This window comes from Anabrus simplex, chromosome 4, assembly GCF_040414725.1.
Source record: "Anabrus simplex isolate iqAnaSimp1 chromosome 4, ASM4041472v1, whole genome shotgun sequence".
Taxonomy (NCBI): Eukaryota; Metazoa; Arthropoda; class Insecta; order Orthoptera; family Tettigoniidae; genus Anabrus; species Anabrus simplex.
Window position 1 is genome coordinate 207,302,031 of NC_090268.1, and position 20,619 is coordinate 207,322,649.

General features: G+C 44.7%; 1 protein-coding gene across 1 annotated transcript in view; it reads left to right on the top strand.

Moving 5' to 3' along the window:
- Window positions 1-19,146, top strand: part of LOC136872574 (venom allergen 5.02-like) — a 112,275-nt gene extending 93,129 nt beyond the window's left edge. The window contains exon 5 of the mRNA XM_067146376.2: window positions 18,872-19,146. Coding sequence (XP_067002477.2) covers window positions 18,872-19,118 — 247 coding nt within the window. The 3' untranslated portion in view covers window positions 19,119-19,146. The remainder of the gene's footprint in view (window positions 1-18,871) is intronic.
- The last annotated feature ends 1,473 nt before the right edge of the window (window positions 19,147-20,619 follow it).

The window sequence follows — 20,619 nt, forward strand, 5'->3', positions numbered from 1 at the left end:
GGTGCCTTCATTGTCTCTTTCAAGTTGTCAGTGTTACCAGAGAAAGTCAAGGTAACAACTTATCGTTGCGATGTGAGGCCGTACATCCCGCCTCCTATGCGATGCTATCAATGCCAGCGATTCGGACATATGGTATCTCGCTGTTCGAATCAGGCTGTATGTGGTACATGTGGACGAGTAGCTCACGGCGCGGAGGAGTGCACAACTCCATACAAGTGCACTAACTGCTCCGGTTTTCATTCTCCTCGGGATCGGAACTGTCCGACATACCTGAGTGAGAAGAAGATCCAGGAGATCAAGACCCTGGATGGTCTTTCCTACCAGGAAGCGCGCCGTAAGTTTAATTCTAGGAATACACCCTCCCGTACACTAGACTATAGGTTGATAGCTCAGAGTCTTCCAGGTTCGTCATTCACAACCTCGACACCTGTCCAGACCGCTGCGCCCAAGGCGACTGTTGCTGCTCCCAGCAACGTCGCGAATAGTCAAAGCTCGAAGGGGGGGACCACCCCACCTTCGACCAACCAGAAGTCTGTGCCGGCTGGCAGTTCCCAGCCGGCACAGCAAGGGGGGAAGACTAAGTCTCCCCCCCCTAGGAGGTCGACGAAAGTCGTGCCCCAGCCGGCGGAGGCGGCATCGTCGACCAGGGCTGGGAAACCATCTCCCAGCCCGTCTAAAAACGAAAAAAAGAAGGGGAAGAAGAGCGCCCGTCCTGAGCGCTCTCGGACTTCCCCTGCGAAGGAGAAGTCATGCCCCCCATCTATGGGATATGAGTCTGCGCCAGGAGGCACTCCTGCTCCAAAACCGGCGCGCTCTCCTCGTAGGGGACCCCCTCGCGCCCGAAAAGCGTCGAAGTTCTGGGCGACACCCCTGCCATCTTTCGATGACGGAATGGATGTCGCACTGTCCTCTACATCTACGGATGTAGAACTAGATAGTGTTTAGGCTTACGAGCACTTTTTCGCTCATAACCTAACACTCCTTTTATAGTCCACACTATGGCACTGTTACAGTGGAATTGTAACGGTTATGACAGGCATCTTGCTGAGTTACGTCAGCTTTTTAGTGAGTACGCAGCGAGTATAGTCTGTCTTCAGGAGACCAATTTCAGACCTGGTCATCATACGGTCTTGAGGCATTTCAAACTATACTCGACAGAACGATACTATGCTCACCGGGCTTCCGGAGGCGTTGGCATTTTTGTACGTTCTGATAGCTACAGCGAAGAGGTTCCATTAAGAACCCCTCTTGAGGCTGTAGCTGTTCGCGTCTCGCTGCCTGTCATAGCAACAGTGTGTAATGTTTATCTTCCACCTGGCCAGCATCTGAACATCAATGATGTCGCTGAACTTATAGATCAGCTTCCACCACCCTTCCTCTTATTGGGCGATTTTAACGCCCATCACCCCATATGGGGCTCTGAAACGCCTTGCCCACGAGGAAGAGAGCTGGGAACACTTCTAACAGATCTGGTTTTATGTATTTTGAACACAGGGGAACCAACTCACTTTAGTGTACGTTACGGCACATACTCTCGCATAGACGTAAGTCTATGCAGCCGTACGTTGGTTCCACTGTTTCGGTGGAATGCACACGATGATCTCTGTGACAGTGACCATTTTCCCATCATTCTTACTTTGTTGAAACATAAACCCGTCGAGGCTCCCCCTCGATGGATTCTTAAACATGCTGATTGGCCAAAGTACACATCACTAGCTGTCTTTACCGATGATGTCAGGCGGACCGTCGGCGAGGAAATAACTTACGTCACCCAAGTTATTCTTGCTGCTGCTGAGGAGTCCATTCCGTTCTTCTCGGGGGCTCCTCGCCGAAAACACGTTCCTTGGTGGAGCGATGAAATAGCAGCAGCCATCAAAGAACGCCGTCGCGCTCATAAACGTTACCGTCGACAGCCTACTGTGGCCAACTTGGTAACATTTAAGAAACTCCGCGCTAAGGCGCGAGTTCTTATTCGACAAAGTAAGAAGGCTTCATGGGAGAGATATGTGTCGTCCATGACGTCACATACTCCATCATCTCAAGTGTGGACGAAACTTCGACGAATTTCGGGTATTCAAGGATCATCTGCTGTACCGGGAATTTCCATTGCAGGCAGTGTCGCCACTGATCCCCTTGCGATTGCTAATCATCTCGCTAGTCATTTCGCGGATGTCTCTGGCTCCGGGAATTACAATCCTGATTTCCTCCCTCTGAAGCGGGAGGCAGAACGTCATCACCTTAGTTTTGCCACCCATGATTCAGAGGACTACAACGTGCCCTTTACGGAGTGGGAACTCCGCAGCGCCTTAGCGCTTTGCAAGGACACGTCTCCTGGACCGGATAACATCCATAACCAGATGTTGAAACACCTTAGTGATGATAGTTTACTATATCTCCTTCGTGTGTTCAACCGAATCTGGACAGAGAGTGATTTTCCGTCTCAGTGGCGAGAGGGCATAGTCATCCCTGTCCTCAAGCCTGACAAAGATCCTAAGTATGCAGGAAGTTACAGACCGATTTGTCTTACAAATTGCCTGTGTAAGCTATTTGAGAGGATGGTAAATCGCAGACTCGTGTGGTGTCTGGAGAAACATGGACTTTTGTCCGAGTACCAATGTGGATTTCGAGCCGCTCGATCCACCACAGACCACTTGGTACGCCTGGAGAGCTCTATCCAGGATGCGTTTCTCCGCAAACAGCACTTGGTAGCTGTCTTCTTTGACTTGGAGAAGGCCTACGACACCACCTGGCGATATGGCATCCTTTCAGTCCTGCATCAATGGAGATTCCGAGGTAACTTGCCGGTATTTATTGCGAATTTTTTGTCCCTTCGTCTATTCCGTGTCCGAGTAGGGAGGACATATTCGCAATACCACGTTCAAGAAAACGGAGTCCCACAGGGATCGGTTCTTAGTGTCACTCTGTTCGCGATTGCCATAAACGGTATTGTCGCTGCTGCTGGTCCAGCCGTAATACCGTCCCTATATGTGGATGATTTTGCTCTGCACTATAGCTCGTGCAGTATGGCAGTCGCAGAGCGACAGTTACAGCAAGCTATTAGGAGGGTGGAGAAGTGGACCTTAGAACATGGCTTTCGGTTTTCTGCCGCAAAGACCTCCGTTGTCCACTTTTGTCGTCAACGTACTCTTCACCCTCATCCTGAGCTTTATCTAGGAAATGTCGTTCTTCCAGTTGTTGACACCTACCGATTTCTTGGGCTCCTTTTTGACAGTAAATTATCGTGGGAGCCACACGTGCGGCAGCTAAAAGTGCAATGCACCAAGAGGCTTAACCTCTTGAAGTTTCTTAGCAGCACTAATTGGGGGGCTGACCGCGTGGTGCTCCTGCGATTCTATCGGGCACACATTTTATCCCGGTTAGACTACGGCAGTGCAGCATATGGCTCCGCAAGACCAAGCGTTCTTGCGAAGCTGAACAGTATCCACCACAGCGGGGTTAGGTTGGCGACGGGAGCTTTTCGTACTAGCCCCATCGCTAGCCTGCTCACTGAGTCTTGTGTGCCGCCTCTACACCTGAGGCGCCAGCAACTACTACTTACATATGCTGCAAATTTGTGACAGATGCCACTTCATCCGAGCTATCCCTGCGTGTTCAACAATGGCAACCGCTTGTTGTACGTTGCTCATCCACGTGCGACGCGGCCGGTTGGGATACGCTTGGATAGCAGTTATGAATTGTTTGACGTACCTTCGATTCCTTGCCTTGTCAGACAACCAAGTGGGGTACCTCCGTGGGTTGTGCGACGACCTGAAATCATCCTGGATTTGCACACTGGCCCGAAAGGAGACACGGACCCTTCGATTTATCGGAGGATCTACCTGTCCGTTCTTGGCCGCTATCCAGGTTCAGTCGTCGTTTACACGGATGGTTCACGAACAGATACGAAGGTGGGCTGTGCGTTCGTTGTCGACAATGATCGGTTTCTTTTTGCTCTCCCGGATACCTGTAGTGTGTACACGGCAGAGCTCTATGCTATCTGTGAGGCTCTGCGGTACGCGCTAGACAATGAGCGCCGACACTTTCTTGTGTGTTCTGACTCCTTGAGTTCGCTTCAGTCTATTGATACCTGTTTCCCTCGACACCCTCTGGTGCAGCAGATCCAGGAACTGCTGGCCGGGTGTTCGGATGCCGGCACCAGAATTACGTTTGTGTGGCTCCCCAGCCACATGGGCATAGAGGGAAACGAGTTAGCAGATCAGGCTGCCAAGGAGGCAGTTACACTGCCCCCGTTGCCTTTCAAGGTTCCAGCAAGTGATATTCGCTCTCAGCTGAGACATCTGGTTATGTCTCATTGGGAGATGGAGTGGCAGGCCATCCCACTTCCCAATAAGCTGAGAGCGATAAAAGGAACAACGAAGGTATGGAGGACTTCCCTGCGGGCTTCGCGGAGGGAAGCCGTGTAATTATGTCGCCTTCGGATCGGCCACGGTATCCTGACGCACTCCCATCTACTGAAAGGAGAACCCCCTCCGGTGTGTACCTGCGGCGACCATCTTACCGTGGTACACATCCTTACGGAGTGCGTGGACCTGGTCGATCTGCGCCGTAGTATTAACCTTCCGAGTACTATCTCCCTTATCTTGCGCGATGACGAGCAGTCAGCAGACCTCGTCATCCGCTTTATGAGGGATAGCGGTCTGTTTTATCGTGTGTGATGTTGTCCTTTGTCCTAGTGTTGTTTATGTCAGTTGCGCTTTTATTTCATTGACTTCATTTTATTTTGTGTTGCGCATTTTAATGTGTTATTTGAACGTCTAACGTAAATTATGTGTTAATATCTGTATTACTGGGCAATGCCTTATTCCTTCAATTTCCTGTACTTTCTCTTATTTTAATAGAACATAAGGCATTGCGTATTAGATCCACTGACTGTTTTAATCTCACCCTCATTTTTCTTCATCACCATTCTTTTTTAACTCTAGTCAGTGGATACTTTTTAAAATTTTAACTTCATGTCTCATGTCATTCATTTCGTTCCATTAGGGGCCGATGACCTTCGATGTTAGGCCCCTTAAAACAACAAGCATCATCATCATCATCATCAATATGTTTCGGCTAATTCATCTCCATTAGAAATTCTCGGTTCCGTAAATGTCAAAATTCGTATTTTTAAATTTACATGGAAAATCAAATTGTTTGTGGCTAAGCACTTGTCTTGCCCCATCATATTGGGAGCCGACTTTATTTCTCACACGGGTCTTGTGCTCGATCTTCAGAGTAAGTCGTGCACATTCAAATTTGCTTCCAATTGTAAAATCCCCTTGTTAAAATGTAATTCTGCGTCATGTTCATCTATTTCGCCTACCCAGGATGAGATGTTAGACCTTAGACATCTACCTGAGGAGCAGGCTGATAGTATTCGTATGTTGTGTCAGTCGTTTCCAGAGGTGTTCTCTGATACTCTTGGTGTTACTGACCTTATCGAATACAAAATTGAGGTCACGGATTCGATTCCTGTCCGTTTTCCACCTTATAGGCTTTCTCCACCTAAAATGAAGGCTCTGAAAGAAATCATCGATCAGATGTTGAAGGATGGTATTATTAGGCCCTCTAAGCCGGCGTATTCTTCGCCTATTTTTCTAGTCCCGAAACCCCAAGGGGGCTTCAGGCCTGTCATTGATTATAGCGCTCTCAATCGGAAGGTGGTGTTACAATCTGTGCCCCTTCCCGACCTTCATTCTTGTTTTTCATGGTTCCGTAAGGCCAAGTTCTTCACCATCTTGGATTTGAATCAGGCCTACAATCAAATTCCCCTAGCGGAAAAGTCTAAACATATTACAGCGTTTGCCACGGATTGGAATTTGTATGAATACAACCGCGTGCCTTTCGGGGTCCCCACGGGAGCAGCTGTACTCACTAGGCTGCTAGATAGGGTCTTCTCCGACATCAAATTTGAGTACTTGTATCACTACTTGGATGATGTCGTCGTATTTTCGGAGACTTTTGAAGAACATCTAGATCATCTGCGAGAAGTTCTTAATCGCCTTCGTAAGGCTGGGTTAACTGTTAAGTTGTCCAAGGTTGCCTTTGCGAAGCCCTCTATGTCATTCCGAGGGCATATTGTGTCACCTGAGGGTGTTGCCGTCGATCATTCTAGAACACAGGCCATCCGTGATTTTAAACCTCCCAATGACATCAAAGGTATCGCCAGGTTCATTGGTATGGTGAATTTCTTCAGGAAGTTTATTCCTAACTTCGCTAATAGAGCGGCGCCCTTAAACCTTCTTCGTAGGAAAGGCATCAAATTCGAGTGAGGACCTTCTCAACAAGCCGCTGTTGAAGATCTTAAATTAGCTCTCTGTAATGCCCCTGTACTTGCTATGCCTGATTTCTCAAAAAAATTCATCGTCCAATCCGACGCGTCATCGTCGGCGGTAGCTGCAGTCCTTCTTCAAGAGACTGAACTAGGGAGGCGACCCATCGCCTATGCATCTAGGACTCTATCGGCTCAAGAAGCCAAGTATTCCATCTATGAGCTCGAGGGTTTGGCAGTCTTATTCGCCTTAGAAAAGTTCCGCCTCTATCTGGAACATGTCAAATTCGACCTGGAGACAGATAATCAAGCCTTAAGCTGGGTCTTAGATAGGCTGCGTCGTACTGGTCGTATAGCCCGTTGGGCCATCCGTATTTCTGCCTTCCAATTCGATGTCAGGCATATCCGAGGTACCGAAAATGTTGTTGCTGATGGACTCAGCCGTATGTTTTCCAACGAGGTCGAGACCCATGATCCGGTCGATAGTTCTTCACCTTCCGAGTCCATGCTATCTGATGTTAATGCCATCTTAACAGATGCTCCCATGCTCTTTAGGGATATCGAGAAATACCAACTTGAAGATCCGACGCTGGCTCCGATAATGGAAACCCTTTCTTCTGGGGAACATGTCGTCCCTTATGTTCTGAGGAATGGTGTTTTATGTTGCCCATCAAGGCATGATAAGATGATGAAGGTGGTCGTTCCAGCTGTTCTTGTACCTATGATCTTCAAGTACTATCATGAGACCCCATTAAGGGGGCATCTTGGAATCTTTAAAACCCGTGAAAAGATTCGTGAAAGGTTCATCTGGAAGGGTTTGGACGGTGAAATCCGTGAACTAGTAAAAGCTTGTAAATCTTGTTTGCTTAGTAAACCCACCATGTCCACCAAGGTAGGCCTTTTGTCTTCGCATCAGGCTTCGCGCCCCATGGAACGCCTGTATATTGATTATGTAGGACCCTTCCCCCAGTCAAAGGGAAATGCCAACAAGTTCATCTTTGTATGCGTAGATGGTTTTACAAGATTTTCCTGGTTATTTCCGACTAAGCTGGCTACCGCTCAGTCCACCATTACTTGCCTAAATTCTATTTTTGCTTCTTTTGGTCCTTGCCAATATATTGTGTCTGATAATGCTAAGGCGTTTACATCAAATCTTTTTCGTAAATTCTGTTTTGACTTGTCCATCTCTCATGTGACGACTTCTGCTTATTACCCTCAACCATCTCTGGCTGAACGGGTTAATCGTAATCACAGGTCCGCGCTTATTGCCTATTATCATGAAGATCATTCTAGGTGGGACACGTCCCTGCATTGGTTACCTTTTGCTTTGAATTCGGCGGTTCATGAATCTCACAAGTTTACTCCAGCTTCTTTGATGTTTAAGTTCGTTCCCAACACGCCGCTCTCTAACCTCTGGTCTCTGAGTGACATTCTACCCGAGACAATAGATCCGGATAATATCAAAGATCTTTGGAAGAAGGCTAAAGCCAATCTTAAGGTGTCTCATGAAAAGGTTAGGGAAAGATATGATCGTGGACGGAGACCCACCAATTTGAAGGTAGGTGACCAGGTGATGGTCAAGAACTTTGTTCCCGCGGGCAAGCTTGCCCCCCACGAACCTGCTACGCAGGCGTAGCAGGGGGAGAGGTGATACTCCCACGTGGCGCGTCCCAGGTGGCGGATAGGGGGGTCCTAACCGGCTTGCCGGCGGACTTGAGGGAAATAAAATACCTCTCGCGGACCAAACACACACCCCCTGTGGGTGGGGGAGGCTGACGAATAATACACCCACGGTATCCCCTGCCTGTCGTGCGAGGCGACTAAAAGGGGCGACCAAGGGATGAATGAATTAGAACCATGAAACGACTCTTGATTCGTACCATCATGCGGGGAACACCATGGGTTGCATGTACTTGCGAGTAGTATCACCAACATGGTACGAAGTATGTTTGTGATTCGTTGCAGTAAAAAGCCTGGCCTGGTGGATTCCAGTACCCGTGCGTTGTGCCCATGTGGGCAACACCGCGGGTCTGGGCGTAGCCTGTGAGTTGTACCACTATATGAGCGACATCGTAGGTCTGCGTTGCCTGTGATTAGTACTCACTATGTGCGGAACACCACGGGGCCCTTGGGACCGGCACCCGTGACTAGTACCCTAGGTGAGGAAACTCATCGGTTTGCGTTGGCTGTGGGTGGCGCCATTGTGTGCGAAACACCATAGGTCTGCGTTACCTGTACGAAGTACAATACTTGTGAGTAGTACCATATTTTGTGGAACACCGTGAGTCCTCGCTACTTCTGATTAATACCCCAACGTGACACATACCATGGTTCTATTTTACTCGCGACATGTACCATTCTGTGGGGCCTTAGACGTGGTTTTTGCACCCCCTTTAGACACCAAGCATCATTGTGCTTCATGAGTGGTTCCTTGGTCGGTAATAATGTTATTTTCGTTCTCTGTTGAATCCGATCCACTGGTTTTTGTTTTTGTTTGTTTTGTGTTTTGTTGGGTTCCTGTCCATCCATTCATTCTTCATGACATTTTTTATTTTTATTTTGATTAGTGGATGCCTTTGTAATTTTTGTTCTTTCATTTCGTACCATTAGGGGCCGATGACCTTCGATGTTAGGCCCCTTAAAACAACAAGCATCATCATCATCATCAAGCTTGCCCCCAGATTTCATGGGCCGTGTATCATTCTCGATTTCCTGACGCCGGTTACGTTGTTATTAAGTAATCCAGCCACCGAGAGGATATTTAGGGTTCACCTGTCACAGGTGAAACCGGTGTAATTTCTGTGTTAACTTGCTTCATATAATCTTGAAAGAAATATGAAGGTTATATTTTTTTTGAGGTTTTCACCTTTAAGGCCTTCTGCCCTTTCTATAATATTTTGTTTTATATGTAAGCATTTTTGTAAAACCTTCCCCGAACCGTTAAACTGCCATCCTGTCGTCGCCACGGCCATTACCACGCTCCCGTCTCCTGCTCCACTACACACAGTGGCTTGCTTATAAAAATGCCATGGATATCTGCACGCCGCTGGCCCCTCAACCTCTCCACAAAGCCTGTGCCCTCAAAAAAAATTATGATGGTCCAACAAAATTCTGCCGCCTAGCTTTAATGTTTCAGTGCCCCCGCAGCCGCGCGGCGCCGTGCCGCGACTGGGATAGAGGAAGGGCCCCCTCTTCTCCAGCGAGGACGACAGGTGCACGGCGAGCCGGAGCCCTCCCCCCGGCCAAGGCTGATGTGCGGCGCACAACCTGTAACTGGCCCGCGACCTGCATGTTCACCGCGGGCGCGGCGTGCTTCAACACCACTGCTCCTCTCATAGTGCGGGCGAGCGGTATCTCAGGGTACTTGAGGGGTCCGAGCGGCCGCCTTTGGACACAAGCTGCAACGGCCGGTCTGGCCATCCAACTTAATCAACATCGAAATATTTAATCAACTACATGGACATTTGCTATCAGCAATTACTACACTTGGGAATTCAATAGCAATATCTGGTGGACTTAGAAGATTTTTTTTCCTCAACTTCAAAAACTAAAATTTTCCTTCTGAATTCAACTTCTACAAACATAAAGACATTATTTCAACAGTTACTACAAGAATTTTGAAACTGGATCAGAATAAATTTAGAAATATTTTATTCTTCTGCAATTAATCTCCAGATCAACATCATAACTCGGACCTTGTTTTTAACGAATTTCATGTGTCACTCCTGGAGGGACTTTTGGGGGGGGGGGGGAGGTCTGTACCGGGCGGTACACCTCCACGCCGCTAATTCAAACCTTGCGCCAGTTGAAACTCCCCTACTGGAATAAGTCTGAACTTTGTGTTATGTGTTAATTTTTAAGTTATCCTGAAGATGTCACTACTGGGAAATTTTGAAGTTTCTGAACTGTGTTGTTTTCGACGTATTTTTGTTTTGCTTGTAGTAAGAAGTGTGAACATTCTCTTCTAGAGGACACTACTGAAGAACTACAACGGTGCACCCTAGTGCGAAGTGAAAGAACTGCTTTTTGGAGAAACTTTAATTTCAAAACTTTGTTCTTTGCTAAATTTTTTCAGTCATTGTTTAAGTTGGCAATATTAACCCTTTCTTTCCCCTTGTTTTGAATTTAGCCAATCCCGAATTTCTTTAATTAATTTTCCACCAATAAAGTGTTTCTTCTTCATCTTGTGTAGGGGTTTTCTTTATCCACCAATAAAATGTTTGTGGGCGGGTGTTTTCCTTCCTGAAACGCCTCGAACTTTCTGCGAGAGTATATAAACTGCTGATTTTAGGGTCTCTGCGCCACTTCAGTAACTTCTTTCAGTGTGTAAAGTACATAGCAGGGGGCGGGTAGCGCCTCTTTCTTCGGGCAGCAGTTCAACAACCAGGTAATGGCCGATTAATAACTTCTTTTCTTGGTAGCTCAGCAGTTTAACTCTCGGGGCGGGTCCGAAGCTTTTCCACCATGTAACTTTCCCTAAAATGTAAAGACTCTTTGTATCTATTCTCTTTCAAGCTTCATATTGGGATAGAGAGTGCTTAACCCTCTCGAGCTCCCTCTCATATTGCATTGAGGTGAACTTATTTTCACAACCGTTTCTTCCTTAACGTGATGTAAATTGTTTCCTTCTAAAAGTCACCTCTTTAGTATGGGATTAGCCCTTGCATTAACGGCCTAGTGCCAAGTAGGTTTTAAACAAAGTGTATTAGGAGCTCAAGTTCGCCTCCTCTCAAATTGGTATTTTAGAGGCCAGGTAATTAAATTTTCTCACTTAATAGGCCTCAGTAGGTTGGGTATCTTTACCCCTGTGTTTATGTCATTATAGGAAAACTTGAAGGTGGAGTTTGGTGTGGCCTTTGATAGGCTTAACCTTTGAGAGCAGATCGCTCTTTTGAAGTTTGTTTCTGCGCGCCTCGAGGAGGCTTTATGATGTAATTGGGAGCAAGTGCTCCTGGGCTTGATTGGGGTCTTCTGCCCCTTTGTTGAATTCTGTATATCGTAAAGTTGGGCTAATTGCTCAAGAATTGTGTGTCTGGCTCTCGGAGCCCCAAATCCTGTAATTGTACATTCTCGATTAGTGGTTTTGCTACTCTGTACCTGCCATTATTGTTATTTCTTGTTTTTGCTAAGAAAATATAACCTTGTTAAATTTTAAATTCACCTTAATTTCGTAGCCTGAGACCTGTTCACCCCCCGCACCTTCTTTCACCTCTAACTACCACGGAAAACTCCGTAACAACAATAATAATAATGATAATAATAATAATAATAATAATAATAATAATAATAATAATAATAATAATCCTAGTCCTTAGGTCTGTCTGTTATTTTGGGCGCCGAACCAACTGTTCGTCGTGCCCCAATAGCTAAACCCCACAATGCCGCTATCGGAATGGACGTCACCTGTCCTTACCTACTAGGCACTTTCCGATTTATGACCTCCCGATTAGGTGTAATAAGTATATGCATGACATTCGGTCATCCTACTTTTCCCTGAATATCCACGACCGTTAACTCTTTCATCTGGCCTAACTGACAACTGAATGTTCGCTCCTCCTTCGGTTCACTTCACGTGTATCTCCAAACGGGTTACGGGACTCTACCCTTTCTGTCACACACAATTAATTACTCCTAGACTAAACAACATAAGTAGGTCCTCCCTTTCGCATGGCGTGGATAATTTCCTATAATTTAAGATGCCACAACGATTGTTCCAAAATTCTCTAATGATTAATCTCCGCGCGTGCACTACTTTTTAGCTCGTTGTGGGTCTCTACCTTTATAAATAGACGCCAAACAGTGAACACAATCTCATCTTATGGTCACAGTGCGCCTTACATTCTCCTGGTTTATCTAATATTGCGGCGATAACTACTAATGACGTGGCTCACTAACACTGCCGAAGTGTATTATACGATCAAACAAAGCGGTAATCCGTCAAAATAAAGCCACACGTTGGGATAAGCCAATTATATATCCCCATATAGCCACCAAAATCTGGTGATGCCACAACTAGCCAGCCACTCAGGCGTGTCCGGTCCTAACCCTCTATGAAAAATTCGAACTTTCACCGCTATTTCAGATTTTGGGAACATATACTTCGATAAACAGACACTGTATAATGGGTGAAGCTATCTACAGAATAATGGGCAACAGTTGATTTAAAACAGATCCTAATTTATTCAAAATAAACACATAAATTGTAAGGCAAATTAAACAAAACAAAGTAAACATCCCTGGATTCAATAACTGTAAAATTCATTGCGTATATGAACGTCCAAAATCCTATATATAATGAACACGAATATACCATATTACACTCGCGGATTTAATTCTTTAATGTTGACGCAAAACGGAAACTGTGCTTGTATTTTATTTCTCGTTGAATGGCGTGAGTAGCCAAATTTCATGCCCACTAAACATTGTGGTGAAATCCTATCCGACCTCTACGTAAATATTTAAGGGATGACTAACACTAACTCTAGAGCTTGGTAAAATGAATCGCAATAATCAATTACTTATGCACAAACAGTATTATAAATCACTTATATCATCCCTCACGTGGATTTCAATTTACCACGGACACACATTATTTACAACATAAATTAAACACATGACGCACTCACAACACCTGTAAACATAATGTCAGTCTCACATACAAACCAAAATACATAATATTAACTTTCAGCCATGAACACTGTTCGCCTGTCATTCATACCAACGATGACTATATCTGAAATGAACCTAGCATATGCCCTTCCCAGGTCACTTACCGGAAGCACTGTCTAGCTCATCAAATAAAACTGTGGGTGATGAATGCGCATGGGCCTTCGTTTATGACAATCCCTGGGGTATTTACTATTCACTTCGCCCGACCACACTAGCCCTGGCGGAAATTTACACTCTGGGAGATCACCCACGCTCCCTAATCTCTATAACTTGAGGAATTAGACTTCTCAATCTCACTATCTCTATGACTTGAGGAAATACACTTCTCAATCTCACTATCACTATAACTTGAGGAATTACACTTCTCAATCTTACTATTACCTTCCCAAGGCCTGTCTGTACACTATAATCTGATTCACATGACTATCGGGTCATTACAATGAAGACTCTATCCACGTTTAGTTAGACCGTTCTATTAATACGAAGACCTGTAAATATGAACTCTTCCTACGACAACAGGAATTATTCCTTGAATTTACATCTTACTACCTGGTTCATTCCTGGATGCTGGAATTTAACACTCCTGAACACACATTTGACGGCCGAACATTTCACTAATTTAATTTAACACTTTGAATTCTCTCGATGATTCTCCTCTTAATTATGATCGACGAATTGACAACATGCATGTAACAATCACATTCATTCTCTAGCATACGTAGAAAATCACACATATCCACGCATGTCCTCATTCGTTTCAAAGCATGCATACTACTAGATTACACTAGGCCTGACATTATATTTGAGGCTTGTCTGCGCGTTTATTAAGAAAGCAAAACTGTCACTGAGTGAAATGTAATTTTCCACATTGATTTGACCCTTATTTACATTTTTATTTCCAAATGACATGCATTCTTACGTTAAGTTCCCTCACAAACAAGATGAAATGTGATGAAATGGGTCGAATCATTTACCACTTCTAGCTTTTATTTTTACGTTACTGGCTATTGCCTCTTTAGAAATACAAAATTCTACAAATTAAAACTACTATTTACAAATCCCTCTAAATATCTACGTAAAGTGCTACATGATTAAAATGGTATATTTGCTACTCAGCCTTGCGGTCACTCCTTGCTTCGGATCGGACGGCCCCATCCTGTTTAAGCCATCATTGTAGTGGGCGTCGGATGTCCAGATCTCGGTTCCGTCTTCCCTGTGGTCCAGCTGCTGTTCTCCATTGTCGCGCCCTCGTCCTGGATAGGTTGCTCCTGAGGCTGCGTCTCCGGAATATCTCGTGCACTGCTGTCTTGTCGGTAGCCTAGTGACACTATAAAATTACGGTCACCTTATGAGCTATGTGTAACTGAGCTCCTGAGTTTGTGTGGCTACTATAGCATCCTAGAATTTGTAATGGTTTTAAATGTCGGTGCTAACATTGTCTATCTCTCCCTCTGCTCACAGTTCATGGGTCTTCCTTCTCGTTCGCGCCGCGGTCGCCCGACAGAACATTTCCCGCACTGCCAATTAACACTGTTCTGTATTTCCGGGACACGATTTGGACTTCGACGTCGGTCAAGCCCCGTTAGTCACTTTATGCGGTGAACAATAGCCTTCCACCGTCGCGCATGTTCCAATGGACTCGATTGTAAAATGATAACTCTGATTAAAATAACTGTTTCTCTGGTTATTATTTTCTTATAAGTTCAGATAACTGCGTTCCCGAACTTTGATTCAGAGTGCCTAGACAACTCTCTGACACGAGGTAAAGTGATATCTAAATATTACTACGATATAACAGTGTCTCAATGCATCTGTCTGTAAATACGAACGTCACCAGTCAATATGTAGAGTGTACCAGTGAGACGTTCAAAGTAACACGAACTCGCGTGCCGATTCACAAGTACAAGAGTCTGACAATCTATGAACGAGAAATAAACTGTTCGACGAATGATGCTAAGACCGACAGTACTAAGAATTCTGATGTCGATAAGACTACAACTGCGATTATGATACCACTAAGGATTAAAGGGTGCCTTTCCATGTCCTGCGTGGCTAAATTTATCAACTCGTTTTTCTCCCTCCAGTATATTCTTCATTTTGGTTTCTCTTGCCTTTAACCAATCCTACAGGGATAATTTACATGACGCTTTTCCTCATTGGCTGGTTTGTGGTGATTCCTTGCACTGAATTCGATTCTTCCCCTGTTTGTGCGGGCTTGGGTTAAACTTTCTACTATTGTACGAGCTTGGTCATATTTTCTAGGCCTCCACTTTGTATTTTTGACGTTAGTTAAGATAAGATAAGATAACTCTTTATTGCCACCCGAGTTTGCACCATCGGTTACAGGCAATAAAGAACATAATATACACATAAACCAAAAAAAACCCAAACAAAACAATATAAACCAAAACAAAACAATATAAACTAACATACTATTATATATAATGTAAAGCTCTAACTATCTACACTAAAACTATTAACTATGAACCCAAAAAACCTCACAAAATAATATAAACCAAACAAAACAATTTACTAACTACTCTACTTATTTAGTGGTGTCCATGCCGGCGATATCCAGCCTGGCACTGCACCAACTTGTCTAAAACTATTGAGATGCCTCTGGCATGCGAGGAACACCTCCGCATGTTAGGGCATCCCCTACCTTAATTCTAATATACTAACCCATATCTACTCTCTACAGCTAACTAAACATAAAGAAAAAGAAACTTTGGCTGCACGCGGCATTCCCTGTGAGGAGAGAGCCATCCCACCCAGAGCACCGCTATCAGCCACTCCTCCCGGGTTAGATATTACCCCCACCTATAACTCGTACTTCTCTCCTCATTTTACGTGGCGAATCGTAGAGGCGGATGCCGGTCCATCATACGATCCGTCACGCATTTATCTACTGCTCCGCTTATAATCGTGTCGTCTTACTTCATTCCTGCCACCATCTTGATTCACTTGTTATTCTGTGAGCGGACATGTTTCCTCTTTCACCTAGGGATGGGACTGTACCATCCCACCCGTCTGTCTCTTATACCCCTACCCCTTCCATCCCCAGTCTTCCCCTCTTACTCTTCCTTGCCTCTGTCCATCTCTCTTATAATACTTATTCGCTAACTTTTACAGATAAACATCCACTATACCGTATAGTTAATATTTATACACTATATACAAACGTACTTGTTGACAATTTCCAGTTCCTTAGACTAAAGCTACTTCCTAATTGTATTTTTTTTTAATAGTTGAACTTACATATTAAACCACCGAATTGCCACAAATCAGATCTGTCTTTTCCTTGTTTCCTCACATCACTTATCAATCCTTTCCATCTCTAAACAGCCCAACAGTTCCTCTTCCTCACGGCCACTCATTACTTATTAAAATTTTAAACCAGTGTTTAAAATTATCTACTATTATGTTATCCAAACACCTTTTCTTGTTCACTAACCCTATCGTTAATATTCAAACACTGTTTACAAATGTTTTTGACGTTAGTTCAGATCTGTTGTGAATGTATCACTTGGGCTCAATTGCGTTACTTTTCAATTGTTTTTATGACACTTCCGTCACACTACTTTTAACCGTGAAGCTGGATATCGAGTGTGTTGTTTCCTCGTGGTCAATTGTCTATCCTCGCTCCCAGCTCGCCTGTTGTCCTTCCCGGTCATTCCTTGTGAGAATTTATGGCCGGGTTGGCATTTTAACCTCTCGTCGAAAACACTTGCACGTCAACCCAGGGTTCTTTCTCTGTTCGCTGTATAAGATTTATTTCCTTGTCCATTCTTTAGAGAATAAATCTAATTGATGCCAGGATACGCTTTCAATGAGCTCGTATTGAAAACGGGCGCAAGGCTTGTCAAATTGAGAGCGGGACTGCTCTTTTTCTTAACACTGTAATTAGGAGCAAGTGCTCCTTGTACTTAGGGGTTTTATGCCCTTCAGCAATGGTAGTTGTGAGCTGAGAGCTCAGGAATTATACTTGGGGCTTGAAGCCCAGATTTTGGTAATAACCCCCGAAATCTTGTAATTTCTTTGTACCTGATTTTGGCTGGTTACTGACTTGTTATTTGAGTTTTGAAAGTCTATATGAAAATTGTTAAACCTTGTTGTCTGTTGAAAATATAACCTTTGTCAAAGTTTTAAATTAACTTTAATTCTGTAGTTGAGACCTATTCCAACCAGCACCTTCTTTCACCTCTGCAAATCCACAAACCATCGTAACAGTATGTATGTATTTATTATGTATGCATTTTCACCTTATACGCTTTCTCAAAGAACATATTGCAGATCGCAGCACTTTCTCCAGATCCTATCTACGGCATATTAAGTGAAAATAAGCGTTTGTTCGCCTATATTTTTTACGTTGTTATGAAAATACATCTTTAGATCGCGTTTCGTAGTTTTGGCTGCGCATCGCACATATACAGACAAATACTTCGAATATCACGGACTGACTGAATATGGCTCCTCGTGTTTGGGATTGAAAATGGCTTCATACACCATGGACTTAAAGTGGCTCCTTGACCTGTATTACCTATCTTATGTATGTTGCCTTGCGACAGTGAATCTATGCATTTTTAAACTCGGTGACAGCACGTTGGATTATCATATCCCAACACACGTTCTCCGACTGTTTTTCGTTCAGAAATCACCAACGAAAGCGAAAATGAAAAATCCGGCTTCGAGGTGCATTCGTATCCTCTTCCATCTACCTATGTTAATTTCAGGTCTATGGGCATGTAGATTTGGCTGACACACACACACAAAATACACAGACACTTCCTTTTATTATATAGATGTATATATGGTTTGTATGTATAAGATACTTTTATACCACGAACCTGCTACTCAGGCGTAGCAGGGGGAGAGGTGATACTCCCACGTGGCGCGTCCCAGGTGGCGGATAGGGGGGTCCTCACCGGCTTGCCGGCGGACTTGAGGGAAATAAAATACCTCTCGCGGACCAAACACACACCCCCTGTGGGTGGGGGAGGCAGACGAATAATACACCCACGGTATCCCCTGCCTGTCATGAGAGCCGACTAAAAGGGGCGACCAAGGGTTGATTGTATTAGAACCATGAAACTACTTGTGATTAGTACCACCACGCGGAGAACACCAAGGGTTGCTTTTACTTGTGCGTAGTACTACTACATTAGGTACGAAATTGGTTTGTGATCAGTAGCACACAGGAGCACCGCGCGGTCGGCTTTTGCAGTACCTGTGATTAGTACCACCATATGAGCAGGACCATGGGATGATAGCTACCATGGTTCTGCCTTGCCTATGATTAGTACCCACTATATGAGGAACACCACGGGATAGGGAGAGGTCCCTGTGGTTAGTACTCTTATGTGATGAACACCATAGGTTTGCGTTGCCTGTACATGGCGCCGCAAAGTGAGAAAAACATAGGTCTGTATTATATGTCGAATTTCATAAGCTCTGAGTAGTACAATAATGTGTGGAATGCCGCAAGTCTCTGCTACTTTTGATTAGTACCGCAACAGAACAAATACCATGGTTCTATTTTGCTAGCGATCAGTACCGTTATGAGGGGCCGATAACTTCGATTTAGGACCCCCTTTTGACTGCACGCACAATCCATTCAGTGTTATGCTGTAGCAGTAGTCCCTTGGTCAGTAATACTATATTGTCACGTCTGTTTATGTGCATGTGAGGCATTGCGGGTCGCAACCACTGATTGTTTTAAATTCATGTCCATCCATTCATTCTTCGTTCTCACGTTTTTACATTCTGGTCAGTGGAGAATTTTAGACTTTTAATATGTCATTCCATTTCGTCTCATTTCGTACCATTAGGGGCCGATGACCTAGATGTTAGGCCCCTTTAAACAACAATCATCAATCAATCAATCGATACTTTTATATCTGTGTTATTTACTCTGGCATGCTGTTCCAGATCGACCTCCGCGCAGACTGGCCACTACACGCAGATTGTTTGGGCTAATACGTCCGAGATAGGCTGTGGGTACACGGCTTTCTTCGGTGGACAGGGTTCCCAGAAGAAGTGCAGTCAGTACTACGTGTGTAACTATGGAATGGGTGGCAATATAATCGATCAAGAAGTATACAAGATAGGCTCCCCGCGAGACACTTGTCGCAACTCAAAAGAGGATTCCAAGTATCCAGGACTGTGTCCGAATTAATGTATTATAATGTTCGTTCATTATATTGTATTTGATAGATGGTATGCATTAAAATAATAAAAAGACGTCATGAGATGCGTATAAACTCTATTCACTTTCACCCCCTGTGGGTGGGGGCGCAGATGATGAATACACCCACGGTATCCCCTGCCTGTCGTAAGAGGCGACTTAAAGGGGCAACCAAGGGATGATGATTTTTCGAACCATGAAACTACTTGTGATTAGTACCATTACCATGGATTGGATTTTCTTGCGATTAGTACCACCACGGAGCGCCATGGATCTACGTACCCTTAGGTGAGAAGCACCACGGATCTGGGTGTTACCTGTAGCTAGTACTATCGTGTGTATTCCACCGAGGTGGAGGGGTGGGCATTCGGCTGCGCGGACTAGTGTCCATGTGCCGCAACGCTGCACTGAAATGTGTCGTTACCGTGTGTTCAAAACGGGTCTGCGCTACCTATGAGTAGTACCACTTTCTGAGAAACGAGTCTACGTTGCCTGTGATTAGTAATATTATATGAGAAACACCAAGGGTTTGGCTGGCGCCCATGATTAGTCCTATTACGTGAGGAACAATGGGTCTGCGTTGCTTGTCAGTAGTATCCTTTTGTGGGAATCGCCACGGGTTGTGTTACCCATCAGTGGTGCCATTGTGTTTGACGTTTTAGATTCTAGTCAGTGGATACATTTTGAAGTTTTAATTTTCATTTCGTTCACCTCGTACCATTAGGGGCCGATGACCTAGCTGTTAAGCTTCTTTAAACAACAAACATCATCTTTTCACTCTCACTCCGGTGACAGTTGCTATAGTTTCCTGTAGCTCTGCTGTCGATAGTTCCTCTGGTCATTTGCGAAACCTTCTTTCGTACAATTCTTGGTACTTCCACAGGGTGTAATTGAAATACGATGAGTACATCAAATAGGTGATTCCCATGTGGGTGGGAGTAGTAGATTAACACACATAGTATCCTTTACCTGTCGTACGAGGCGTCTAGAAGGGCCAAATTGGCTTGTGGATGTAAGGGTTTGAATACAGCCAGAGGTAAACCCTGCCTGTCGAAGAAGGCGACTGAAAGGTTCATGTGGTCATCGGTCCCCTCTCAAGGGTTAGTTCTAGACAAAAAAATATTTAAAATTCAAAATTTAAGGTGGGTGCTGCCTGGGGAAGGTCCTCGTACGTGCGTGACAACGACAGAAAGCCCAGACGTTATCCACAAATCGTCAAGTGGGAGCGCCATGTACCCTGATGTAGTATCCTTCTGAAACACATGTCCCCGCACAGCCGAATGCTTGAGCAGAAACACTCTCTCTATACGCTATGAGATACATGCCTTGCAACATTACCCCAAGGAAAACAGGAATGTCGTTACGCTCAACAAACACCATTGGGGTAACGTGAGAGGGGGGAAATGGGAAGGTTGAACAAACAAATTATTCCAATATGAACCAAATCAAGAAATAAAACTTATCCAGAAATAAAGCAGACATTTAGGGAAGC